The sequence below is a fragment of the Equus caballus genome, chromosome 19 (assembly GCF_041296265.1).
Source record: "Equus caballus isolate H_3958 breed thoroughbred chromosome 19, TB-T2T, whole genome shotgun sequence".
Classification (NCBI taxonomy): domain Eukaryota; kingdom Metazoa; phylum Chordata; class Mammalia; order Perissodactyla; family Equidae; genus Equus; species Equus caballus.
Window position 1 is genome coordinate 21355058 of NC_091702.1, and position 27940 is coordinate 21382997.

Genomic DNA, 27940 nt, shown 5'->3' on the forward strand with positions numbered 1-27940 from the left:
AATACAGAAAAATAAAAATTTAAGCAAAATACAAACTCTGATGCACAAGAAAAAGGCTGAGTGGGAGAAATGGAAAAGTATTAATTTTAACATGGACTTTACTGCCACCAGCCATATCTCCTTTGGTATGAGGTCTGTGGGTAAGAAAATTCCAACTTAATCACATTCAAATACGTAAATATTAGTTGTATCTTCAGGCTTCTAGTCACATGTTTAATGAAGCATAATATGATAGAGTGAAACTGCTTCAATTTCAGGAGAACATTGTTATGAAGAAGAGACCTAGGAACCTTAGGACAGTACTTGCCATTTAATGCAGCGAAATGAACTCGACTTTTTGGTTTACTTAATTACAGAGTCTTACCATCAAAAATAGATTCTCTAACTTAAAAAAAAATACTTTCTTTGGTAATACTTGATGACGTTTCTAATCAGAGCCCATAAAAGCTCTTTAGAAAATAAAACAATACTTCAAGATGCAGATATAAAATTCTCAAAAGAATCGTCATTTAAAAACACACAGCTTCCATCCTGTTTCTGTTCACATCAAAAAGCAGGTTGTCTCTACGCAGTCTCTGTAGCTCCAAGGAATTCCATTTCGACAGCAGCTTTTGGTGCTTGGGCCGATCCACTCTTCTTTCGGAATTCTGCCGCAATTTCTTCAAACGACTTTCCTTTGGTTTCTGGAACTTTGAAAAATGTAAACAGAGTAAAGGCTAGGACCACTCCAGCAAAAAGGAAGAACACATAAGGTCCACAGAAGTCCTGCAGAGAGAATAAACACAGAGTTCTAATTTGCAGCTGTTCGACATTATCTCCTGTTCAGTAAATATGCACAATCTTAGGCTGCTTACCGCAATGTATGGGAAACACAGAGCTACAATGAAATTGCAGGTCCAGTTGCTGAATGCAGCTATTGCCAAAGCAGCAGGCCGTGGTCCTTGACTGAAAAACTCAGCCACTATGAACCAGGGGATGGGGCCTGGCCCAATTTCAAAGAAACTGACAAAAAGGAAGATGGCTGTCATGCTCACGTAACTCATCCAAGCCAGTTTATTCTGGGGAAAAAACAAAACAAAAACAACAGCAGAACTGGGATCATTGGCTGCTTCTTCCTTCAGCTAAGTAGACTCTCACTGAATTCAGAGGCGACATAGCTCTCTTCCTGATGTGTTTATGTTCAATTAAGTATAAGTTTTTCTAGTCGGAGACAAGTTTATTCTAGTCGGAGTCATCCTTAAATCTGTTGAGCTCCGTTATAGGAAATCCTCTGGATTAGGATTTTATATGACTCTTAGTCACTCTTCTTTTTCCTGTGAAAGAGGCAAGGCAAGGCAAAGATCCAGTGACCTTTGCTTCTACTCATACCAAAGTTGCTAGACAGCATGCATGACCCCTCTTGAAGTATTCGATGAGAGTGCTAGGCTGGAGAGGTCCAAGTATTTGCCCAAGGTCACACAGGCAGCCAAGTGGCAGAGCCAGCATTAGAACCCTGTTGGGGCTGACCCCAGAGCCTGTGTTCTGACCATTTTGCTGCACTGCCTCCTTGCCTAACAAGTGCAGTTTACTTGCTCATGTTCAGTCTTTACATCCAAAAAACTAGTTCCTTTTTTCTTTACATTTCTCCTTTGTTTTATATGCTGTTCCTCTGGCTTTATTTCATAAGTCAATCTCAGATGTTTTTGACATACAAAGCACTTTAACCTGGAGCGCAAAAGTGCTGTCATATGGTAACCAAAAATCTCAGCGCAGCACCAAACTCACCAGTAGCATAAGTCCCACTGACATGAAGATGGCACAGAGAAACATCCCACTCATTCCGATTAGAAACAGAGAGCGTCGCCCTGCCTTCTCCACAAGGAATACCTAGGAAAGTTTAAAAAAAATATTGACTTTATACTTAAATAGTTTTACTTCCAAAGAGGTCATTTTAATTTACACACCTGGAAGAAAGCAGTTCTATTATCTCATTTTATACATGTGGAATTGAGGAGGGAAGGGACTCTTGCTCGAGGTGGCAGAGCTGGTCTCAGTAAACAGAGGTAACTAACAAATACCTGTTTCATGTAGTCACAGTGATTTGAACAGGCCCTCCTAGAGACAGAACCATAGCATTACCACCATTCTACGATGGTCACTTTGGATACAATATTACAAGGCTGTACATCTTGGATCTCTCCCTATGGATTTCCTATACATTTAAAATATGAAGGTCCTACATAAAAAATGACACTAATTTCTCTTTTGATAATTATCCTAAGTTATAAATACAAGGGTTTGTGCACTGCAGAAACTTTAAACAGTAAAACCGTTGAGGTGTCAACTGTTCTCATCCAACCTTCTCACTACTAGTAAAGTCAAAGTATGACCACTCACCTAGCGACATATGGAATTTGATCACTTGACCAAAATAGTCAGGTCTGCATTTTTCTAGTGTGTCTAAATGCACCTGCTGCTGGGAGTGAACTATCCATTTGAAAAGATAAGATTTTAAAGCAAAAAGTTAGAGTGCTTTCTTAACCTAATTCAGGAGATATGTCACTGATTCCTTTGGGTCTGTGGACCTTTGCATTCATGGTTAAGGGTTACAATCAGCCAAGACCAGAGTGTGTTGCATAGATGCTTGATCCTTGGAATACTGCCGAGTTTGCTGAGTCACACATCAAAAATTACCTGTCATAATTTCTCACTTCAGAGGGTAAATCAGCGAGGCTCATAAATCTGTCAGTAAATCAATAGCAATCCAATACACTTAGTATAGTGAGCTTTGGCTCTGAAAACTTCTGAGAAGCATTTCTTTTCATCAACAGTAAAAGCCCCTTAACTCAGAGGCATTTTATATCCGAGTTTCAAATCACTTTGGAATGATAAACAAACAGCTGACATTTAATTATTGAAAAGGAAGTAGGAAAAACAAGCCTTCCTCAAGTTCATGAAGTTTTTCTATATATTTTGACTCTTTAATTACGACTTTCAAAGCTGGCTTGATGACATCATGTCAAACTACCAAGAAAACAGAAGCATTTCTTCAGGAATAAGGGCTTTTATTATATCTGTTATTTTCTGTTTCTGAACAATTATTATTAATGGGATAATAAACTCTAAAACTACATGCCTTGAAAATTGAGTTGAATCCCCTGCTCGAGGCCCGGTGAGTGCTCAGGAGGAGTACGACAGGGTGAGACCTGGTCAGTGGCTGGAGATGTCTGCCTGACCATAACCCTTGTCTCTGCCTCAGACAGTGTGCGTCACTCAGATCCTGGATGCCCACCTGGAGTTTGGTAGCCACTGCTTCTCCCCTAGACACATCTGCCTCCCTGTTCCCTCCACGTTTCTTCCTGTTTTGTTTTCTCTCTTGAGATTACAGGCTCCCTTCTACTGGCCCATGGGTGTGGAAGGAATTCTGGGATGTGGAACACAATTCAGCATGGAGTTAGGAGAGTCTCTCTCTTTTCCCAAATACTCATTGAGAAAAAAAACATTATGTTCTTTTCAAGTTAGTAAAACATTAATATATTATCAGTGCATATTCCTATTTGCATGTCTTTATTTGAAAGGATTCACAGAATTTGGTAACATTGGTTAATTTGGGGGAGAGAAACTGGGTGACTGAGGGATTATCCTTTTTGTACACTCTGAATTTTATTTTATTTTCATTTTGAATTTTAAAACAACTTTTCAAAAATAAATATAATTAAAAATTTTAAATGTTGTCTGTAGTCCTGGAGGGTTAATTAGACAGCTAATTAAGAGATGATTTTTTTTATTATATCACTCACTTGCTCAAAAACTTACAGAATAAAAGGATGAACTCTAAAAATGTATGTTCAAAATAATCAAGGCACTGTTTTCAGAACAACTTCTCCCACTCCAGTGGGGTAGGGGAGGGGAAGCAAAAGTGAAATTCTACAGTAGTTTCCTTTTATGCATTTTTAGAGTTTGGGTCACCCAATCTTGACAACTTGATGCTTTACATAGCAAATCCTGTTACATAGAAAATATTTTAATCATAGTCTGTATATTTAAAAAATATGTGGAAGTAGGATTTGTAAAAAATATTAGGAGACAAAAGAATATGAGTAGTCCATTGGACAGCGTCCCAGGCCTTCACTGAGTTAGAGGGGCCTTTTGACTTGAACAGGCGTGGTTTCTAAAGGCACGTCTACAGAACCACTGGTGTTTCCTTGTTATCTGTTCTTCCTCCTCTTTCCAAGGTCTGGCACTGTTTAATGTGGTCTGGACAAACCTGCCTTTTGATCTAGGTAGCCGGGCTGTAATTTATTGACCACCCTAAGGTAATAGTTAAAAGTCCATGTGCAGAGAATGAAAAACAAGTGACTAGAGTATATTGACTATAGCATTGTAACCAAAATTGAAAAGCACAAGCTTTTTGAATATCCTGCATTCAAAGATAAAAATAAGCCCCATTACCCTCATTTTAGAGTGAATTAAATTAGTTAAGAAGTTTTGGGGGTTTTTTTGGGTGTTTGTTTACTTTAATTCTTAGATTGTTATATTAAGTATCATTGTTGTCAAGACATTGAATCATTCATTATAGAAGGTATTTGGTCTTAAGAAGAGTATATGAACTCTTCCCCTTATTGGGGAAAAAAAAAGACATTTCAAAAATATATAACATTTGACTTTTCAAAAAAATAACATTTCAAAATTAAGAATAACTTTTCAAGCTCTACACATCTACTCCATCCTCATGATATCACACACACGCTTATGCATCACCAGAATCCGTAGCCTTGTAAGCTACCTGGAAGCTCTGCCCAAAGGCCTAATGTTGTAGGAATTTGCTGAGTCTGTTTAACTTTGCTAGAGGCTTAGATAACTACTAGAGGGGACCTTGTTTATTTATTTTAAAAAATGTTTTCCTCAAGACATCAGGATAAAAAAAGAATTTCGGCCATGGGAGGAGAGGAACCTGGGTAGAAGACCCAATATTGATAGAAATAACAAGCTGTCAACCAATCCCAAGAGGCTTAAGTACAGAGCAAAGGAGAAGGAACCCAGGATTTACACCAGGAAAAGGTCCTCTCTGCCCCCAAGTGAATTATTAATTCACATATGAGTGACTAAATGGCATCCTGGCAGATGGGGACAGCCAGTGATCCACTGGCTCAGTTAGCCTAATCTCAGTACAGTGGGTGGTTATTCACATACAGGACTCTTCTTGAGACCCACTTAGTTCTACACACCAAGTACACGTGGACAATAAGTCACTGATCACTTTTAGATCACAGGTTTTTTTCCTCCCAATTTCTGGACTGAGGAACAAGCAGAGTGTTTATCTAGGGTGTTTACTTACAGAGACAACAGTGAAAACTGTGTTGACGACACCAACTCCAATGGTTGCATAAACAGGTTGGCTGATTCCAGCCGTCTGAAAAATGCTGGTTGAGTAGTAAAAGATCTGCAAAGTAATAATAGTTTAGCCTTAATCAAGAAGCCTAGCACTGATGGCTTTAAAGCAAGAGATATTTTACATTGTTTATTTTCAGTTGTTTCTGTGGGACTGTGGTCTCTAGAACTCACTAAAAATTTTATCTGCCTTCTCCTTCCAAGAAAGGAGAAACTACAATCTTTCTTTAGTGGTTTTTGGTTTTTTCCAGGAAGATTAGCCCTGAGCTAACATCTGCTGCCAATCCTCCTCTTTTTGCTGAGGAAGACTGGCGCTGAGCTAACATCCGTGCCCATCTTCCTCTACTTTATATGTGGGACGCCTACCACAGCATGCAGTGCTATGTCCGCACCCGGGATCCGAACTGGCAAACCCCGGGCTGCCGAAGCAGAACCTGCGCACTTAACCACTGAGCCACTGGGCCGGCCCCTCTTCAGTGTTTAAAGCTTCTGATTGCTTAGAAATTCTCCTTATATTTAGCTGAGAACTCCGCTTCTGTGTTTTCCGTCTCTTTTTAAAAAATTTAGATTTTCTGGGGGCCAGCCTAGTGGCGTAGTGGTTAAGTTCATGCACTCTGCTTCGGCAGCCCAGGGTTCACTGGTTCTGATCTCAGGTGTGGAGCTACGCACCACTCGTCAAGCCATGCTGTGGCAGGCATCCTGCATATAAAAGGCAGGAAGATGGGCACATACGTTAGTTCAGGGCCAATCTTTCTCAGTAAAAAGAGGAGGATTGGTGATGGATGTTAGCTCAGGGCTAATCTTCCTTAAAAACAAAAAAGGAAAAAGAAATTTAAAATTCCTGTTAAAGTATAAAAATACATAGGGGCCATCCCTGTGGTGTAGTGGTTAAGTTTGGCACACTCTGCTTTGGTGGCCCAGGTTCTCAGGTTCGGATACTGGGTGCAGACCTACACCACTTGTCAGCCATGCTATGGTGGTGACCCACGTACAAAGTGGAGGAAGATTGGCACAGATGTTAGCTCAGGGTGAATCTTCCTCAGCAAAAAACAAAACAAAACAGAAAAAGGACAAAACATACAAAACAGTACACATAAGAGTACAGATCAATTAATTTTCACAAACTGAACACATCTGTGTAATCAGGACCCAGATGAAGACATAAATCATTTCTTGCCCTCCAGAAGCCCCCTAAATGTGCCCCTATTTTCCCAAGGAACCTCTTCCAACTTCTACCATTGTAGATAAATTTTGCCTGGTCTTGTACCTAATATAACTGGAACTGCATAATGTGTTTATTATTTTGTATCTGGTTTCAACAGTACCTTTGTGAGAATCATCCATATTGTTGTGTGTATTTGTAGATTATTCATTCCCATTGATATATAGTATTCTATTAATACACCATAATTTAGTTCTACTAAACTATTCTATTAATGGGTATTTAGGTGGTTGCTATTTAGAGTGATTATGAATAGTGCTGCTGTGAACATTCTAGTACAATCATTTTGGTGAAGTATGTACACATTTCTACCTAGGAATAGAATTGCTGGACCAGAGTGTATGCATATGCTCAGTTTTGATAGATACTGCCAACCAGTTTTTCAAAGAAATTGTGTCAAATTACGCTCTCACCAGGGTGTATAAGAGTTCTGATTGCTATTGCACTTAATCCAAAATTTTCCACTAATCTCGGTGGAGATGGAGAAATCTGGTTTACAACCTCACCAATAGCCTTTATTAGTTAGCTATGGTTTTAGGTTTATAATAGTCTTTTAGGTCATTCTGTTGTTCTGCCGTCCTCTGTCATTCCTTCCCCACATAGCATGTCCTCTTGCTGGCACCTCTTCCTGCAGACAGGTCTGATGCAGGAGGATGTGCAGACTGTGCTCAGTGAGAAGTGGCTTATGCACATTGCACATTAGGCCACATTTTTAGGCTGCCTAACAGCCTCAGGTTCAACATTTCCTGGATGCCTCTAAGTCAGGCAGTGGGATGGAAGCTAAGGCAGGGAGGTTCGGAGAGGTTAAGTTTTGTGCCATGGGATATACAGACAGAGCTGAGAAAGGGGATATGAATTTGGTCTCTGAGCCCCCAAATTATATAGAGTATTCGATAGAAATGAACATCAGGAACTCCTTAAAGGAGGATGGAGACCACAGCAGATCAGTATTCAGCTTATGGAGTGAAGGTCAGTTCTCCTTTTCCTTCAACTAATGGGAATTACATTCTTTGCTTCCCCCAAGTCTCTACCCATCCATCAGTAACCCCCAGAGTATCCCTTACGGGTCTGGGATTGGCTCGGTATAGATGAAGCCCAAGTCACATTGTTAACAGCAAAGAAAGGGGATAAGTGATTTTCATTATCTAGTTTCTTAATAAATACTTAATTTTTTATTCTAGTAGCTAATTGCCCGTAGAACAATATTAGTCAGCATTATGCAAGGATTTCAGTTAAAACCTAAATGCTAGCTAATTTAATACTCACTATGTTTTTCAGTCATGTCTTATCTACTGCCCTCACTCAGCAATATCATGCCAGTTCACTCCATTGTTTATTTTGTATACTCTCTCCCCAAATACAGTGAAAGTTTCTTGGATGGCAGGAAACTTCTTTGCACCTGGCTGTCTGGTACTTCATCTAAATGGAGGGAACTATGGATTTCGTTTGCCGAGGCTATCAGAAATTTTAAATTTGACACTCAACTCTACAATTCCCTTGTAATTTAGTTTTTTTGGTATAATTATTCTCCTTTCCTCTCTTTTGTATTTATGACTTTTGCCTTTTTGCCTTCATCTTAATAGACGTACAATACCATTGGTTGTTGACATTTTTAAAAATTGTAAGCTAATTTTAGAAAGCGGTTGAGGCAAAACAAAGAAAATTAATGCTCACTCAATGTGTCTGTTGTAGTAAAATGTGATGTCAACATTTTAAAATGTCTTTTAGCTGTTTAGACTTATACCCCTTTCCTTCTCTGTCTTAGTTTACTTTGCTCTCAAAAGTTAGGGAGTGTCCTTAAACTTACCCCATTGATTCCAGAAAATTGCTGAGCCAGGTGTAGCATTAACGCCACTAGGATAGGCTGTCGGTAACTGGAATTGGTGAAGAGCTGAAGTATGGAGACTTTCTGCTCACTTGATGCTTCTTCCTTTTCTTTTCTCATCTCAATGATGTCTTTGGTGACATCAGCACCTCCTCTGAGTCTTTTCAAACCTGTGCCCCAAAATGATCAGGTTGTCACAACTCAGGTCAAAACAAAAATAAATTTATTTTCATATGTTAATGAAAGAACTGCAGTTCTGCATAGCCCTTTCTACTACTTAATAGCATGTGTGTTGGGAATTCTTTTTTGTTAAATTGAATCCTGCTTTTTTATTTTAAAAAACGCAGAACATTTGGCTTCATGTCATGACAAAGAAAACTGTGAACCTCATTATCGTTGAAGCGCAGCACTGGGAGAACTCTTTTAGAAGCCTCTGGTTGAGTCCATTACCCTGCATGTGGGTTTACAATTTGGGTTCAAGTGTATGTTTATGGGTGCAAAATGGCATGGACCAGTCATATGAAAGTGATCTTGCACATTCTTCTTGCATGGAATCACTGACTTCGTTTGGAAAGTACTGGTACCAACTTCACAAGTAACCATTCTTGTACACTGTTGGTTCCAAAACAATAGGAAAAAAGTAAAGTCACGTACAGACTTACTTTTACTTGCTTTGACTTCCTCATCCAACTTAATGTAAAGGTATCTGGGGCTTTCTGGACAGAAGAAGAGCATTAGAGACTGGAGGACAGCTGGCACCGCAGACAGGCCAAGAAGGATGTGCCACAGCTTCTGATTGCCCAGGATAAAGTCAAGACCAACAATCTGAAAAGGCAGGGAGGAAGCGTATCAACTGCACAACAATTTGGATCTGTCTTCTGCAACAGTGTGTTGAAAAAGCACATTGACTATTTAATAGTAGTCCCTGACAACTTTCATTCAAACATGCACAAGATGGAAACTGTTACTAGTGTCTCTCACCTTAACTAAATTAGGGACAATTTGTTTTACAAAGAATTCACCTAGGTTTGTTTTCATCAACTTCAATGGGACATTTAGGATGGGAAGCAATCAAACTTTTAAGAACACATTTGATATCTAAAGCAACACCAAAAATATGCATAACTTTGTACCTTTGTTAAAAATTTCCTCTTAGGTTACCCAGAGCTTAAATAGAATGGGATTTCATAGACAGAACAATTCCTCTGATGAGAACCAGCTTTGTCATCCCTATCTCAGTGGTTTATAGACTATTATCTGGATAGTCATAGCTCTGGGTTCCGAGGACCCCCTCTGAGACCATAGGATAGCAGGAAAGGATAGAGCCAGCTGAACAAGAACTGCTATGGTGATCATTTACATATTAAATTTCTGAGTAAGATGCCCAAAACAAAGGAAACCCAGACAGCCAAAAATCTGAAGTTTCTTATTCCTTGAAATCTAAATGGAATAATTTAATTCTAGAATAGCTCCAGAAGTTCAAGACTTGGCTTGCCAGGTCACCACCAGTGCCTCCTCCACCACAATTCCAAGGGGGGAAAGTGAGGAGTGGAGTAGTCACTTAGTTTTGAGCTAAAATGCCTATGTCTCTACACGACCTCCACTCCCATTAGTGGTACTGGTGGAACTAGTTTTTTTCCTCTGTCTTGATCTACAGTGAGAATGGACAGTCAAGGAGGGAGAAGTTGGGAAAAGTAAAGGATAGGAGCTTTTACCTGACTAATGAGAATGCCCGTGACAATGGCCAGCTGGTGAAGAGTACCGATGGCACCTCTGAGTGTGGTTGGAGCAACTTCACCAATGTACATTGGAACCAAGCCTGAAATTAGCCCTGCGTAACACATGAACATAAATGTTAAAGTGCAGCCAGGACTATCTCAGTAACAATAATTTGGTTTAAATATAGTCAGTATCCTGACTGAAAGTCCCTTCCTGAGTCTTTTGGAAGGAAGAGCCCTTGTCCACAGCCAAAGACACAGTTTATGCAAAGAATATTTGTTGATAAGACTCCAGATGAAGTTGTAGTTGGATGTACGAATAGAGAGAAATGGTTAGTCATATATTTGACAATTATTCATAGCATTGTCTTATTTAGTTAAAAAAAATCCATGTTAATATTGAGTTTATATCATATTGCCTTAAGTTGTCTTGAGAAAAGAGACTGAAGAATGCTTTAATAATATTCTTTAAAAAAATCCTTATCTAGACTCATGGGATTAAAGGAAATTGGAACATATCGAGGTCACCTCTTGACTTGATAGAGGCGAGAAACGACTTACCCAAGGTCACAGTGGGATACAGAGCACAAGAACTCCAAGCCCTATCTGAGTTTCCACAACGTGGAGGTGCCTCAAGATCACTGTGAGAGTTCGAGCTGGGGAGGAGGGTGTGGAGAGGAGGAAGGGGTTAAGGAACTCAGGCAGTCTTCCTCCAATTACTCCAGCCAGAACAACCTAGTTTCTTCTTTATTCTCTCCAAATAATAGCCTTCAGAAAATATTTTATTTGAATAAAGACTTGTGGTACTTAAAGGAATACAAAAAGCTGAAAAGCACTAGGCAATTCTGCCTTCTATAGCTTTCCTAAATGCAGATGTAATCAGTCATCTTGGAAATGGTGGAGTACCCAGCCATCTGCTGAGTGCGTAAAAAGGTCAAAGACTATCAGCAAACAAGGCTGAATGCAATGTTTGCTATTTTCTTAAGAATTTTAAAATAAGATTTGTCAGAGGCTTCCTCTTAGAGACACTGCCTGCCTATCAAATGGAAATGAAGGGTCTTTGTGTAAAAGATGCTTTTGGGAACTGTAATGATTCAAATTGTTCTTAATATCTCACATGAACATTTGCATGGTTGATACGGCACCTGAATTTCTGCTGACTTTTGCATGTGACTCTAATGTGTGCTCTGTTAATCTTAAGTAAGAAAAAACCCCCATTTTTTGGGCCCTATTCCAGGCTGTACTATCTTTGTGTAATACCTACAATTATACCTCTAGAACAGAATTATGTAGATAAGCTCACAGGTCTGAAGTCATAAGAACCTGAAGTCAAATTGTATTTCCTATAATTTTTAGTAAGTTTAATGCTCAGAATAGGACCAGACATAATTTTAAACGATGGAGGATACAAGTTACTTGGTTATGCTAGTAATGGGTTGCTCTACAATATGTTTATAGCATTTCTTTTCAACTTTACCAAAAACATTTTGTATTTTTTTCCTTACTGTATTTTTTCTTTCTTTTGGTGAGGAAGATTTTCCCTGAGCTAACACCTGTTGCCAATCTTCCTTTTTTTTTTTTTTGCTTGAGGAAGATTTGCCCTGAGCTAACATCTGTGCTGATCTTCCTCTATTTTGTGTGTGGGGTGCCTCCACAGCATGGCTGATGAGTGGAGTAGGTCCGCAGCCAGCTCTGAACCTGTGAACCAGGGCCACTGAAGTGGAACGCATGGAAGTTTAACCACTCAGTCATGGGGCCGGCCCCCTTACTGTATTTTAAAAATTAGAAAAGAAGGAAGAAAGAAAGATTTGGACCTCTTTGATAGTGTTATTATTTGCATTTTACAGAAGAAGAGGAAACTGAGGCTCATATTCAATTATTATAGGCCAGACAGGGACAGTGCTGGAATTGATTCACTGCGAATCCAAGGCCTTTCCACATGTGGGTTGACTTTTCACCTTGATAGAACTATCTTGCTTTTCAGTTATTTATTTGTGTTAACATTGAAAATACTGAAAAGAGACATTTAATTAGGTAACTTTAGACTTTTGTTTCAACTGATCCTCCAGCGATTCACCAGGCTGGTAGAGGAGCCGTGGGGAGCTCAGGGTGGGCAACGCTGAGCCGGAGAAGGCAGCTCAAGGGAGAGGTGAGGCCATTGAAGATGCAGGGAATTATAGTCTTTCCTCTTTGCAGGGAAAGGTGTTATACATATTTTATACACCGTTTTTGTGCCCTCATTCTTCCTCTCCCAACTCCAGTGGATATTAGTTTCAAATGTGGCTACAATTTGGGACAGTGGGTTAAAACCGTGACCCAGAACCATCTGAATCAGAGCATTACTGGCACTGAGAAAAGATTTGACCATTTTAGAGACTGAGCGATCCTCCCTTTGTTCAGGCATTTGCTGATTAGTTGCTTGGGAAAGTTTAAAAATCTGTTTCCAAGAACTAGTGATTCCAGTTATTCAGATGTGAGGGTCATGGGAGGAGAATGCTTCCTCTATTCTGCCCTTGTCTACCAGCTGCTTCTGCCTGATTTCCTCTCCCTATGGTCACCGTCATTTTAACGCTTCACCCAGCCACGTCTGGAATCACACAGGGCTGGGGAATGTGGTCTGAGAGATGGGCCGAGTGTTAAGGTCTTTCCAGATAGGAGAGACAGAGACGTAAGCAGCCAGGTGGGGCCATAAGGGCCCAGTTCAGGGTTCTGGAGGCAGCAGTCTTCCACTGTCTACTGAATGACAGCACTAATAACAGCTGGCATTCCTGGGCAGTTTACTGTAGTCAGATTCAATGCTGAACATTTTACATGCATTTTCACAAGACCTATGAGGTAGATGTTATTATCCTCTTCATTTAATAGATGAGGAAACTGAGAGTTAAATAATTTGTCCGAGGTCATACAACTAAAAATGATGTCATTGCCATGGACAAGAACATAGCTTCACAACTCCCGTTTGCTGGTCTCAAATCTCCCCTGCTCAGGACTTCAACTTTGTGCTATTGCCTTTCCCTTTTATGATGTCACCTTAGGCTTAAAAAATTCCCTGCATGTTACTGTTCTACCTTTAGAATAAATTTCAGACAAATGTGTGTGTGTGTGCAACTTACCACAGTAAAGTCCTGATATGCCTCTTCCTGAAATTATAAGAATGTGAGATGGTCCCAATTTCGAAAACCCCATCAAGAGAGCTCCAACTATTGAGAAAATGTTTGCTACCAACATGGCTTTGATTCTGAAATTTTAAAAAGCAAGGATTATAAATTCAGCATTGAAACTTGGTAAAATTATTTGCTTCCAGAGAATGCTGAGATTTTTACCTGAGAGTGATTATTTTAATTTTGCTGAAACAGCTAGCTGGAGAATCTTAAACCATGCTTGCTACTTTGATTTATCTACAGACTAAAACATTAACAATAAGTAATATTTATAATGAGAGAATCTGGTTTGCATGCACCTGATCTCCACGTTTTGATAGAGATGATTTGATTGTGGCGATGACTAGTTTGATTTAAGCTAACACTTCTGACACTTTTTCAAATAGTTAACCAATTAAGTTTTCTCCAAGTTGATTGTTTTAAAGAATAATTGCCTGGTGATAGCTAAATTCAATTCTGTAGTTGTAACCTATGACACCCTGTTTCTTTTTTTTTCCCTTTAATGGTACAGGTTTTTAGTTGATGTAGATCATGACAGAAACCTTCAAAGTTAAATTTCCTTTAGTATGAATTATTTGGAAGTATGTTAAAAAATACTTTTAGTTTGAACTTTATCATAGAAAATTATAATTATTCTTCCTTTTACATTGTATGCCGGCATATTTCCAGAATCTAGGAATTAATGTCAACCAATGTAAAATACATAATAAAGCTTACAATAGCAGGAAAAACATTTTCAAAATTAATCATATGAAAAATTGACATTTTCAGATATCTGATATTTTTATTCCTATTAAATGGGAAAGTGAGGTACACAAAAACCTTTAAAGTTTAGTAGATGATGATAAGGCCAATAAAAGAATCTGAGTGGATAGGTGTGGAAATGTTTGTGCCATAAAGAAATGTAAGCATTTCAATATTTCAAACTTTAATAGGTGAATGTTTTCTAAGCAAGTATTATTAACACCCAACAGGTTTTTTTTCTGGAGAGTAAAACTATATAATCATACTGCAGTGATTGCCCAACAATCATGAGGTAGGCTGAGTAATCCTCCCCCACTCTCCCACCCACCTCTCTCAGAGTCCACATCCTGATCCTCAGACCCTGGGAATATGTTACTTTATATGGCCAAAGGGATTTTGCAGACGTGATTAAGGTAAGGATTTTAAGATGAAGAGATTATCCTGGGTTATCCAGGTGGGCTCACTACTGTACTCACAAGTATCCTTATAAAAGGAGGGCAGAAGAGAAGGTGATATGATGATAGAAGTGGTGATTAGAGTAATGTGCTTTGAAGATGAAGGAAGGGGCCACAAGCCAAGGAATATGAGTAGCTACTGGAAGCTCGAAAAGGACAAGGAAATGGATTCTTCGCTCAGTTCCTCCAGAAGGAAAGACACCTTGACTTCACCTAAGTGAAACTAAATTTGGTCTTCTGATCTCCAAGACAGTAAAAAATGACTTTGTGTTGTTTTAGCCACTAAGTTTGTGGTAATTCATTAGAGCAGTAATAGGAAACTAATATATGGAAATTAGAACAATCCAAAGGCAGGGAAAAGGAGCTTCAGAGCTGCAGAGTAGAAAAAGACAGTGGTGTTTCTTTGTGAAGTGCTTTTTCTCTACACAAGGACAGAGGGCAGGCAGATTCAAAAATTTACCCACAAGAAATTGTTACTAGCTAGGTAAGAGTGTATTCTGTTAGGGGAGAAAAAGATAAAAAGTCTTAAAAGAGATAGCCTGAAAGTATTTTTGATGCAAGATTGCTCTGAAGTCACTCTTCCTTACCATTGATGGATGCCAGAGCACTTTATACAACTTAAAGGATTTTTACTTCTGCTCAGACTTGAGAAATGGCCAAGAATAAATCAGCCAAAACCACGTGAAATGGCTGAATCAGGGAGAAATAAATATATTTCTAAGTTTATTTCTTTAAATCTTGCTCTAAATACTCCTGTTAGCATAGGCTTCGTCATTGTTGTCAACATCATCATCATTGTCAGCATCATCATCAAAGTAAGGCTACATTCTCTGCCTGCTCACTGTGTGTCAGGCAGTGCTCAAAACCCTTTTTATTCATTCTCATTTATTTCTGACAATAATGCTGTGAGGTAGCAATTATTTTTTCCCATATTGCAGAGGGGGGAAACATCTTAGAGAACCGAGGTACCTTGCTAATTTTCACCCAGCTATTAAGTGACAGAGCTGGGACTTGATCTGTGTGAAACCAAGGTTAATGCTTCATTTTAGTGAGTTCCATTTTTGATATGAAAGAAGGAACACATTCAAGGCAAGCTGTGTATACCTTCCTTGACTCATGTTAGCGTGGATTGCACAGGCCATGATCTCCTGCCACTGTACCCTTGTGATTAAATTGTAAGTACACAGCCTCTGAAACAATTGACCTTGAGAGCCCAAATCTGCAAAATAGTGGCCGCAGCCATCTATTGACTGTTACACAATTACAAGGAAAGACTTTTTTTTAAAGCAATAATAGAAAAATACATATTTATTTTTAACTGGTGGAGCACTGATGCTGGCAATAAGGCAAATCGTGTCATTTCTCAGCAGTTCTCCTTAGGAAAATAGTTTTATGGGAGACACTGAACTCTTTTGTCCTAATATTGAAGTTAAAATTATTAATTTTATGGCTGTTTTTCAAGGAAGATTATTTTTCTACTGAGAGCTGGAAGCAGCCTCACTTTTAGTTTACTGTAAGTTATTTGATAAATGGTCATTTAACATTGTTTTGGGGTGTGACCATTGTTGATGCTAATCCTAAGACTTGAGAGGGCATGCATCCTGTTTCCGTCACTAGGACTCTAACTAAATATTTTAGAGTAAATCACTGGACCTGTCAGAAACTCATCTATAAATGAAGGGCAACAAAGGCTTAAATTTTTTTCTTCAGGGATGAGAAGAAGTATAAAACATTAGTACCTGCTAAAAGAATTGGTTTGTCCATATTTTAAAATTAAATTAAATTTTGCTTAATTTTATTTATTTTAGAAATAATCTAGAAAAATTTCCAGTTACTGCTTAAACCAATTTGATACAAGTTAAAAGGATTTTTAAATTTTTTAAATGATTAAAGTCATTTATGAACTCTCTAATTTATGGATTCTGATAGAAAGTTTAGCTAAACACAGTAAGTTGATAAAAATGTGAGGAACTGACTATTCTCTTTTATGGTAGAGGAAAGTTCCTTTCAAATAAGAACAAGAATAAAATTTGGGTTACCATGCTACCCATTACTTAAGAAAATTTCTTACAGTCTTATTACATAAAACCTTTAGTACAAGAGGAAGAAGTTTTCAGAATTCTAATAACCAGAGAGACAAAATTATAATTTAAAGTAGGAATTTAAAAAAATAAATGAGTTGTAATCTAGAATTACTAAGATAGTTGCCTATATTGTTTACATCTTTAAGGGTTTTTACATTTTCTAAATTTTCCATAGTTGCACATTTTTATCATCAGAAAAAAGGTAATTAATAAATAAAAGGTGGATTCAAAGAGTGGAAAATAAATCTATTATTTATTAATAATCATTTGATTTTCTGATTTTATTTCTTCTTTATGGTGGTGGTGGGGGATCCCAAGAACTTTAGTGTGTTACATGACTAAGTGAAATTTGAGTGTAAAGGAATTATGTTGATGTTTTTATCCAAAACGCCTAAAAGAAACCAGAGTATAGAAATGGAGACAGCACTGGCTTCATCTCTGGCTGGAGCTTTCTGACAGTAGTAGCAGCAGCTGGAAACCTCATGCCGTACTAGGCAACTGGAAGTTGGGGGTATTGACTTGACCTTAGGACTTGACTGATCCAAATGCCAAATTCTAATTTGAAAATGAAAAACTGGATGTCTGAGAAATGGAGTGATTTGGTAACGCAAACAGTGGACTCCCAGGTTAAAAATTCCACTCTTGACTCTTACGTTGAGTTCCTGAGCTAACCATTTGTGTACTGGATTCTTAGTATGTTTTATAACTTAAAAAGCTAGAAAATCAAATCAGATCTAGAAATACACACCAAACTCACTTTTTCTGTAAATCCGTCCACAAATAAGTGGTTTGTTGCAACAGCCTTCTCCATTATTTGGTCCAACACAAAGCTAACGCATAAGATCATAAATTGAAAAAAACAACTCTGTTCCACTAAAGAAAAGACAATTTCTTTCTAAACAAATTCTTACAAACCTAAAGTTTCTGTGTTTATGTATATTTATGAAATTTGCCTACCTTCCAAGCCGGTCCCCAAGCCACCCACCAAAGAATGATGCGAACATTCCACCAACTGCAAAGCTGGACACAGACAGGGACCACAACATGATGATGTGGCTGGCAGATGCCATAGCCTCTTCCTCAGCCGAAGAAGTTGGTGTTGGAGTCCTTAGGGATGGGACTGTGGGCAGTTCCTTCGTACTGTTGATAGCATAGTTATTAATAGCTTTTCGGTCATCCAGTGGAACACCCAAAACGTGTCTATAATGGGATATTATTACCTGAAGAAATAAAATAAAGAAACATAGCTCCAACATTTATAACATTCTACATATTTTTTTGTTTGTTTTTCCTTTAAAATGTTTGTTAGGTGTTTAAACACAATCATCCCAACTACATGTGTTATACGCATACAAACACACATAGATTTATTTACATTTGACCATATCCTATAAAACAGAGGTTACAAATTCCAGTGCCAACCGGAACCAGGCAGGAACAAAGAAGTGAAGAAGTAAAGAAGAACTTTGATGACTAGACAACTGAAATACTGTCTCTGCTATTGAGGATACAACAGTGAGTGGGTAGGATTATGGCCCTGAAGAGCATTTGCCCCATCTAAAGGAGGAAGCTGCAAATGTGAGACTAGTGTTGCATGACCTTTAATTTTTAAAGAGAAGCCAGAACTCTATCTAGGTTTTTATGTAAAATTCTTCAAGTTTCAAATGTTGGAAACTATTCAAATTGAAAATGTTCTCCAGGCTAAAAAAATATTTTCACATCAGTGTTACCCCTGCAAAGCAGGATTTAAATTGACTTATATAAATATTTTGATAGAAGCATAAAAGTGGATATAAGAAAAAAGATTGGGAAGGATAAGATGAGGCCAAAAATAAAGTTAGTATACAAAAGTCAAACACTAGGTGCTGTATCCTTGCTGGAAGTGAACTATAAGTTTAGCAATAAACTTCCTAGCAGCCAGTGCAAAGCGGGAAAACAATCATGCATATTGATGAATTCCAAAGATAAAAACAACTCAGGTTTTTTTGGAGAAGGTATTGAGATCTGAAGAAAGGTTCTTCTGTGGATCCTCACAGAGTTCAGTGTGTAATAGAATAAACAACGTTCAAAGCTAAATTTCACAGAGCCATATTTTATAATGCGTTTCAGTAGAGGCAAAGATCATACTACAGTATAATGGAGTAAAGGCACATCCTTCAGGCTATCTTCCTTCCGTTTCATTCCTCTAAATAATGATTTGGTCTTTATTCAGTGGCAGTCCTTCTGGGAGGACCTCTGACTAGGACCTGGAATGTAGCTGCTCTGGGTCATCAGCCATGGGCAAAGCCCTATGTGGTAAAGTCAGCCAAGTGAGGAGAGAACTGACATCCTCTTACGATAAGAGAAGTCTGACCAAGGCATTTGCCTCATTGGAAGGCCGCTCTATATGGATAATATGCGTAGAAAAAAGCCTGGAAGGAAATACCTAAAAGGTTCTCAGCAGTTTGCTCTATGTGGTAGAATAATTATGGGTGATTTTTTAAAATACTTTCTGCAACAGGCATGGGTAGTTTTCTTAATCATAAAAAACTGTGATTTTAAAATACTCTATAGTAATTCCAAATGTCATTCCACTAATAAAAACAAATGGGCCTGAATGACTATTCTTACATAATGGTGTTTAAGCAGCTCTTTAAACACAGAAGGAAGGGGCTCTAGAGAGGGCACTGAGCCAGGTGCCAGTGGGGGAGTCTCTGTTTTCAGGTCTGGCTCTAGGACTTGGAGTGGAGGACAGGAAACTGCATGTTAATTTTCCCTCTAAGACTGGAGAGGATGGTTTAAATAAGGATTTGAAAAGGTCTTCCACAGAAAGAGGTGAGGCTCTCCCGACTCCAAATTATGGTGATGTTGAGCCAAATTTCAGGAAGCCTGGTAAATTGACACATGTGGTCATCACCCACAGAAAAAAGATGTGACCCCCAGCATTATTCTCTAAATCTGTCAGCCTTGGCGAGGCCTGCCACACTCGTGATGACGTGTGGTGCCTCATCATCTTTTGGCTCAAAGAGCAACCCTTTTCAGGTGATGGACTGTGGCCAACACACATTCACACTCTGCGGTATCTTAACATTTTCTTTGGAGTTCAGTGTTGTGAGAGAAGCTGATGAAACATGATGGATTCCTAGAAGGCACCCAACAAATGTGTGTACCTTCACCTTATGCCAGCCTTCCCCCCAGCTTCTCTCCTCTCTCTCTCTCTCCTTTATTCACTAAACGCTTTATTGAACACCTGCTTTACACCAATCATGGTGCTTGGCACTGCTGATAGGAAGAGGAACAGGACATTAATCCTTTCCTAAAAGACCTGACAGTCTGAGTTAGAGCAGAGAGAGTGAAGTCCTGATTCCCTCACTTAGATGCTGTGGCAGCTGAGAAAAATGACATCCCTCTCCTCTCTGTTCACTGGATTCCAGAGTAGAGATGCATAAAATAAATGAGAAAGATATTAATTATTTGATATTTTGAAAAATACCCATTCAAATAGTCATGGAGAAAATCCAAACTTTTTTGGACTTCTTGACTATTATTTAAAAGTTTTATATTATTTGCCTTTGAATCACCTGTGGGAGACAGGAATAGGGATGGAGTAGAATCTCTTTAGTGTTAAAGCTGCTAAAGTTTCTATTCTGGTCTAGAAATGGGCATAATGAGGTTGTTTTGAGGGTCAGACTGAGGAGAGCATGTGTTAAAGTGCCTGACGCCCAGTGAGTTGGGGCTCGGAAATATTTGTACCCAGAATGGAATATACTCTTCTATTGTTTCCTTTTATTTTCTGGCATTTTTCATTCATGTATGGCTGGGATCTCTGAATGAATGCTGCAAACTTCTCTTACGCTTTGTAAAAAAAAATCCTTAGGTACGTGGTGCCCTGGCTGGAATTTTCTGTGAGCTCAGCGAACAGCAGAGTCAGAGATCAAGAATTATTTATTGCCCTTTCTTTTCCTGTGAGGTTTATTAAATGAAGAGTCAAGCCCAGGTTATCAGCTTTGGAATCACGCACGTGGTACCTGACAGAATGCTGGGACTACCTCGTCGTGTTCCCTATCTGGGCACACTTTATCTCTCTGTAAGAGGAACAGAGATCTTTCTGTCACTGACGGAAATTACCAAAAAGAGAACTTGTCCATGTTCCACTTGCCTCTTGAGGTGCATTGATCACACCAATGTCATATCCAAACTGGAAGGAACCCAGCACGGCAGTGAAGACAGTGAACGCCAAGGTCCCAGTGACCTGTGGAGAATGAAACACAGGGCTGGGAAACACCAGGCAGTTTCAGTTACTCACCATCCCATCAGCCTGCAGCTTGGATTTCTGACAGGCTCCACAGGCTGGTTCTTGCTCCTTGATAGTCATCCACAGTGTGCCCTATGCTCCTAGCAGGGGTCAGTCATGTGGCAACGTGAGCACATTTCCTCATTCTCCCTCCACCTGCCCCCACTGCTAAAGCTGAAAAAAGTTGGGGACAGCTTCTTCCAGAGGAGGAACCAAAGATCTTTATATATATAGATATATGTATATAATTCAAAATTAGGACTGAGAACTAGAATTGCTGCGGACTGAAGGAAATTGCCAAGATAAAAGCGGTCATTTATGTCATTGGGAGAAGTCAAATAAGACACCCATAACAGAGATGGGGAGCTCTTCTGGACATTGCGATGGTACAAAAATACCTCAAAACTCATACAAGAAACAGCAGCAGCCTTTATCATGATCCACATCAACATCCAGGTAAGGATACTTCCAGCGTTTGCATCTAGTTGAACCTAGAGTTGTGGGTTAAGGGATGTTATTTCCTCTCCAACTCCATGTAGCTACAAAAAACAGTGTTGAAAGGGGCAGAGCATTCATTCTCTCAACTCATAATCGCACGTCTAGCCATCTTAGAGAAATCACGTCATGCATGTAGAATCACATATAAGAAGAGTTGATGCAGCACTTTGTGTATGTGTGATGACAAACATTGTAGAAAGAACCTAAATATCACTTAATGGGAAATGGCCAAATAGGTTTCATATACATCATGATACATACGGCTTGTTATGCAGCATTTAAAAAAGTGTGATCATTATGTACTGACTTATTGTTAAGTGACAAAGGAAGGTGTGTAATATCATTAATGTTTTTTTAAAAAAAGGCTTAAACCCAAGTATTCTTTAATTTTTGCATGTTGTATGTAATTCATAGAATATTTTCTTTAAGAACAAATAATAAGAAGATGACCTTTGAGGAGGAATGTAAGGTTGGAGAAGGAGGGTAAAGGAGTATTTTTTTCTTTTATTTATATTATTAGACATTTTATAAGGAACTATTTCATGTATAATTACATAATTAAAAAATTTAAAATAAATAACATGGAATATAGTGGGAACATTGTTGAATAAAAGAATGAGTCATATCAACGTGGGTTCCACTTCCTGCTCTCATACTTAGTGAATATGTGACCCAAGCCACTTCTCCGATAAAATCTTCAGTCTTTCTCTAAATTGGAGGATGATTGTAAATCCCCCTACTCCACCATGATGAATAGCTAATTAGCTGGGACCCCTTATTCTCCAGTCAATCTCCAATCTCCAATTTAGTGGTTCTAAAACCAGACCTTACTTGGAGAGCTTGTTACACATGTAGCTTCCCGGGGCTCGCTCCAGAGTTACTACCGGATTGGAATGTCTGGGGTGGGGATTAGGAAGCTGTAGGTTTGCAAAGCTCCCTCTCATTCCACTAATTCAGAATTAATTGCAGGTGGCACTTACGTAGACCTTGCCTCCCGACAACTGCCTTCCCTGAAAGAAAGGACTTCAAAGCTGACCCAAAAGTTATGATAAAAGAAGAATATATAATATCATATAATATACATTATATACATTTATTAGATATAAATCATATGTAAACATATAAATTATTTATAAATTATATGTAAGTATATTGAATGTAAAATATGCGTATGTGTGCGCACTTGCATGCATGCATGAGTGCATGCACGTGTGTACACACTATGACATATGGTGTATGGGATTACCAGAGATTTTGAATTATTCCTTAAAATGTAACTAGACATCTAAAACTCAGTGGCTCAGGCAGCCAAAGCTAAGATGGGGTTCCTTTTACTTGGTTGGTGGTTTCTCCTCAAATCCTTTTTCCCCTTCAGCTGTTTCCAAGGACACAGAATTTCATCCTATTTACAGGGAGTAATGGTCTCAATGGTAAGGGGACCAGGGGTGCCTTGAGAGGGCTTTAGCCTACTTCTCTGATAATCTCTGTCACTACAATCTGGACAGTCTGATGTTAGGTGCAATGCAAACACAGCTTCAAGTCCTAATACTAAATATTTATGCCTACTGCATGCCTGTTCATCGCTATGTGTGTGTTATCTCATTTATCCATATTAGTTTTCTCTTGCTGCTGTAACAGATAACCAACAAAGCAGTGGCTTAAATAACACAAATTTATTATCCTAGAGTTCTTGGTATAAGTCTCACCAGACTAAAATTAAGGTGTTGGCAGGCTGTATTTCTTTCTGGAGGCTGTAGGAGAAAATTCACGTTGATGGTAGAATTTAGTTCCTGGTGGTTGTAGGATCAGGTTCTGTGTTTTTGTGCTGGCGGTAAGCAAGGGCCATTCTCAGCTCTAGAGGCCACCACATTCCTTGGTTAGTGGTGTCCTTCCTCCATCTTCACAGCCAGAAATGGGCTGTCAAATCCTCACATTGCATCTCCCTGACCCTGACCACAGTCAGAAAGTTTCTTCCCTTTTAAGAATTTGTGGGATTGGATTTGGTTTATAGGGATAATCCAGGAAAATCTCCCCATCTCAAGGTCGATAACCTTAATGACATTTGTAAAGTCCTTTTTGCCATGTAGGGTTACATATTCACAGTTTCTGGGATGAGGTTATAGACATTTTTGGAAGACCATTATTCTGCCAACCACACTTCTCATGACAGCACCATTAGTATCCCTATTTTATAGATAACTAGATTAGGTTAAGGTATCACAGCCAGTAACCTGTAAAATAATGATTTGGATCCAGAGCCATGCTTTAAACTACTTGGTTATTTTGCATTTCTCATTGGTCAGAAACAGACATTCAAAAGTCAAGCATATCTGAAAATTTAAGATCATACTCTTTCTAAATGGAAAAAAAATCCAAGAGTGCACATACACATAGAATTTTCCAAGTGTGATGCTGAAGCCAAATCACCAAACACCCACCAATTCAAAGGGCATCGTCCCATCACCCACCACACAATCCCCTTCCTCCTCTCCTGCCCATAGAAAACTTTTTGAAGTCTCTGGACAAAAATTCAGAAGGGCAAAGGCTGCTCAGTTGCTCATCTGTGGCTAACCTGAAGAACCTCAGGGCCTTCCCACCACCAAACCCAGGGCCAAAATATACTTGCTCAATTTCATCCCTGCATTGCATTTTCTTCCTGTGGCAGAGTCTCCAAGCACTTGGTATCTTAATGACACCTCTCACTTCATCCATGGGCTTATGCTCTCTACTGGCTCTCTCCTCCTATCCCCACTAGACAAGCATATATTTCCTGTCTCCTTATTTTAAGAGTCCAGCTGGTGACCATGCCAATGGTGAGCAGGGATGATACAGAAAGGGAAGTTGGGGATGAAGGTGGTGGCTGTAGTAGATTTGGTCCCCCATAATTTATGTCAACCATCCCCTGACATTCCAGATACACAATGTAAGTCACAACAGTGTTAGCTGTTCCTACATCACTTTGCTAAAAATGAAAGTTAATTTTCAAAGATGGAGGTTCTCCAGAGCTCCTGACCTATTACCTTCAAATCAAATTGTTCTAAAGTCATCACAAGAGAAATACCGGAACTGCCCCTAAGATCACTTTTTCCTGTTATATGGACAACAACAACAACAACAAAAACAGAAAGCAGCTGTGAAGGAGATAGGAAAGTTTTTAAATGTTTAGTAATCTTAGAGTGTTCTTAAAGTCCTTCTCCTCTGGTCTTCCTGGCTGCTTTTTCAGAGTTGGCTCTGGTCTTGCCACCCCAGGGCCTGCAGTTCCCCGCTTTAATTCCCTGAGAGAAATATTTCTCCCAGTTGGTCACATAAGGAGCAATGTCATCAATTTTAAGCAGATCACTTGACTTTCTGAGAATTCCCAACTAAAGTGATCATTCCAAATACTGAAGTCTCTGGAGCTGTTTAATTGCATTTCCTTTTTTTTTTTTTTACCTCTTATTTTCAGGTTTAATTTCCCTCTCTGAACTCTATTTTAACCTGGCTCTTTGCTTCCCATCTTTTCTTTTTCTGAAACAATGTGAGATGACATTTATAGTTAACTTTCTATGTGATTTGGCACTAGAGTTGGTCAGAGAAAGTTTTATTTAGGAGAGGGAAAATTTCTGAAAACCGCCAAGTCTGACTTAGCCCAGCAACCCACATCTATTCAGTCTAATATCCAAGAGGTTGACTCAAGCATAGGTACATAGCAGCTAATGAAAACTGAGAACTCGGGACCTTACTATGTCCCAGCTCTGGGGTTCTAAATGGTTTGCCTGTTCTCCCAATAACCATGTAGGCAGGAATTATTACTATAATTTCACGTATGGGAAAACTGGTATGAAAAGCATAAGGAACTTGTCCAAAGGCCATACACTTCCCAAGTGGCAGAAGACCATCAATCCTTTTCTCTCCACCTCTTCATAGGCTATAAGGTATTAACCCTGCACTTTTAGGAAGACTACCTTCATTTAGAGCATCATAATTTTAGGTTAGAGAAACTAGGTTCCATATCCAACTAAAAATATGCTGCTGGATAAATGTGGAAGAGTAGAATGGGCAAGTGGCTAAACCCTTAACATAAAACAAAACGTGGTGTTTATTGTGGCTTAGAGGTCAGATGAGGTCTATTAAAACAAACAAGTAGACCTGGGAGTCAGAAAACTTAGAAGAGTCCCAGGTAGGCCCTTAATATCCCTGAGCCTCTGTTTCTTTGCCAAAAAATGGGTATAATAATAGTTGCTGTGTAGGATTATTATAAAGACTAAATAAGATAAATAATGTAGTCTTCCTGTGAATAGTGACAGGGCTATAAAACAACTGCATCTTTAATTACATCATCGTCACCTCTCTCCGTGATCTCTATAATAATCACTCTTGCCGAACAACCACCTGTGAACTTTTCATACATCACCAATACTCTTCACAACAATACTATGTAGTCCATGAAATTGTCCCCATTTTACAGGTAAGGGAACCGGGGCTCAGCGATTAAGTGGTATGCCAACACCACACAGCTAGGAAGTAACAGATACTGTAGCATTTGAACCCAGAGCTCATGTTCTTAAACGCCCACTGCTACACAAAAAAGCAGATTTTCAGCAGCTTCTGACTGACTAGGTGGGGAGGAGAAGCTTGTACCCTTTCCTCTAAACCGCATGCCTCCAAATGCCAACCCAGAGGTGATCTTGCACCCAACTGTGGAGAAGGCCAGGGGCCTCTTAAGCCGTAGAATCTTTAAGCTTGAAAGGGCCTCTAGAGAGCAATGGATTCTAGTCTAATCCCGTCATTTTTCACTTGAAGAAACTGAGTCTTAAGTCCCTGTCTGAGTTATACAGTGCATCACTGGGCAGAACCAGAGTGAGAACCCTGGTCTCCTGACCCTCGGTCCGTGCTTATCCCACTTTTTTCAAAGTTTGGGTAGGTTCACAAAGCTGAAAAATTGTGCTTTATATCAGTTCTTGTTCTTTCTGGGGTCCATTATTAGGCAATTCCTTGGTTTTTGAGAAAAGTCCTACAGCACAATTTCTAAAGCCCTCTGAGGGAATTTAATGATAGTTCTAAATGAAGTTTGCACATCTACAGTGTGCCAGGCTCTGTGGGAAGCATGTTACCTTCCCTTTTTGTCTTCCAAACTTCAGTTATTTGAACACTGTCTTCATGATTTTTGCCAAATCTACATCCACCTGTATAGTTATTAACTTAATATTATCTTTATATTGTCCTTAAAGTTGTAACTACTTTAGCTTCATCCTGGGCGATCATAGGAATTCATGATGTCCTAATTATTCTTTAAATACACCTTACATAAATAGGTAACTATTAACAGTAACATGTTTTTCATCTGAGCCTCTCTAATACTGTCTCATTTATTTACTTCCAGACCATGAAGAGCTAGTATAATCCCTCTCTATCCCACATTATATCCTAATATGTTCTTATTTTGTCACAATATAGAAAACCCACGTTCAGTTAAATTACCTAACCCAGGTCTTACAGCAGGTAAGTAGCCTCAGCACACCCACAAATTCAAGCCCAGCTGACTGCAGAGCCCGTGCTCCTGGCCTTGTCACAGCTGATGAGAAGCACTGCTCAGCAGGTAAGTTGTACCAGATCAGAGCTTAGAGGTCCTGCTCTCACAGGGGCACAGACTTACCTACGGGTGTGACTGTGCAGGGGTAGGCGCGTTTGGTCGGGGGAAACTTGTGAAGGAGCAGCAGCACTATATCCTTTTTGTTTTGAAAAGTATCTCTACAGAGGAATTGAAAGAGGAGTGCAGTGAACACTCCATAACCTTCACCTGTGTTCACCAATGGTAAACATTTACCATATTCGTGTAACTCTCTCTCTCTCTGTGTCTCTGTCTGTGTGTGTGGTTTCGGCTGAATCATTTGAAAATAAGTTGCAGACATTTGTGTCACTTCACTCCTAAACACCTCAGCATGTACTCACTAAGAACAAAGACATTATCCTACATAATTGCAATACCATTATCATATCCAAGAATGTCATAGATACACTAATATTATCTAATATAACCCATTTTCAAAATTTCCTAAATGTTCCATGCTGTCCCTTAGTGTTGTTTTCTTCCTTTCACAATCTAAGGTCACTTGTTGCATTTGGGTGTCAGTTCTTCTGAGTTTCCTTTAATCTAGAACAGTCCTAACTCTTGTTTTTCATAGAGTGACAGTTTTAAAGATTTCAGCTCAGTTTTCATAATGAGTTAGATTCAGGTTAATCTGCCCTTTCTTTTTTGCACATTCCTTCAGTAATATGGCTATGCAGAATCACTTGTTAGACAGTCTAGTCAGAAAACAGAGCAAATATTCTTAAAGCCCCTTGAGACCCCTTAAATTATTACTGAATAAGAAATGTGACTTTTTAGCAGTCAAATGAACTATCAGTTGGCCAAGAGAAGCAGCTTTGATCTGGGGTAGCTACACCCAACATCCCCCAAATCCTTCATATGCTCACTGACTTGAACAGATTCCCCTGCTCCTTTCCTCAAAGCCAGACTCAGAATGAACACAATGCTGCTTTACCTTATGTTCTGTCATTTTATGGGTCGGGAGTCTTCCTCTAATTCCAGGTCCTGCAGTGAGTGTGGC

At 39.1% G+C, this 27940-nt stretch overlaps 1 protein-coding gene across 1 annotated transcript; it reads right to left on the minus strand.

The window, feature by feature from the left end:
* Nucleotides 1–291: 291 nt before the first annotated feature.
* On the minus strand, nt 292–27940 carry SLC2A2 (solute carrier family 2 member 2). Its single transcript, NM_001081879.2, has 11 exons — nt 27875–27940; nt 20718–20810; nt 17537–17799; nt 13249–13373; nt 10133–10248; nt 9080–9242; nt 8400–8587; nt 5318–5422; nt 1765–1866; nt 855–1058; nt 292–765 (listed from the first exon to the last, which is right to left on the minus strand). The coding sequence occupies exons 1-11, from the start codon at nt 27887–27889 to the stop codon at nt 565–567; spliced, it is 1575 nt and encodes a 524-aa protein (NP_001075348.1). The 5' UTR covers nt 27890–27940; the 3' UTR covers nt 292–564.

What these genes read in the sequence shown, in the direction of transcription:
- SLC2A2 (NM_001081879.2), bottom strand. An exon ending in CGGGCATTCTCATTAGTCAG is followed by an intron (nt 9,243 to 10,132) that starts GTAAAAGCTCCT and finishes CTGCCTTTTCAG; the next exon opens with ATTGTTGGTCTTGACTTTAT. An exon ending in TGTGTTTCCCATACATTGCG is followed by an intron (nt 766 to 854) that starts GTAAGCAGCCTA and finishes TTCTCTCTGCAG; the next exon opens with GACTTCTGTGGACCTTATGT.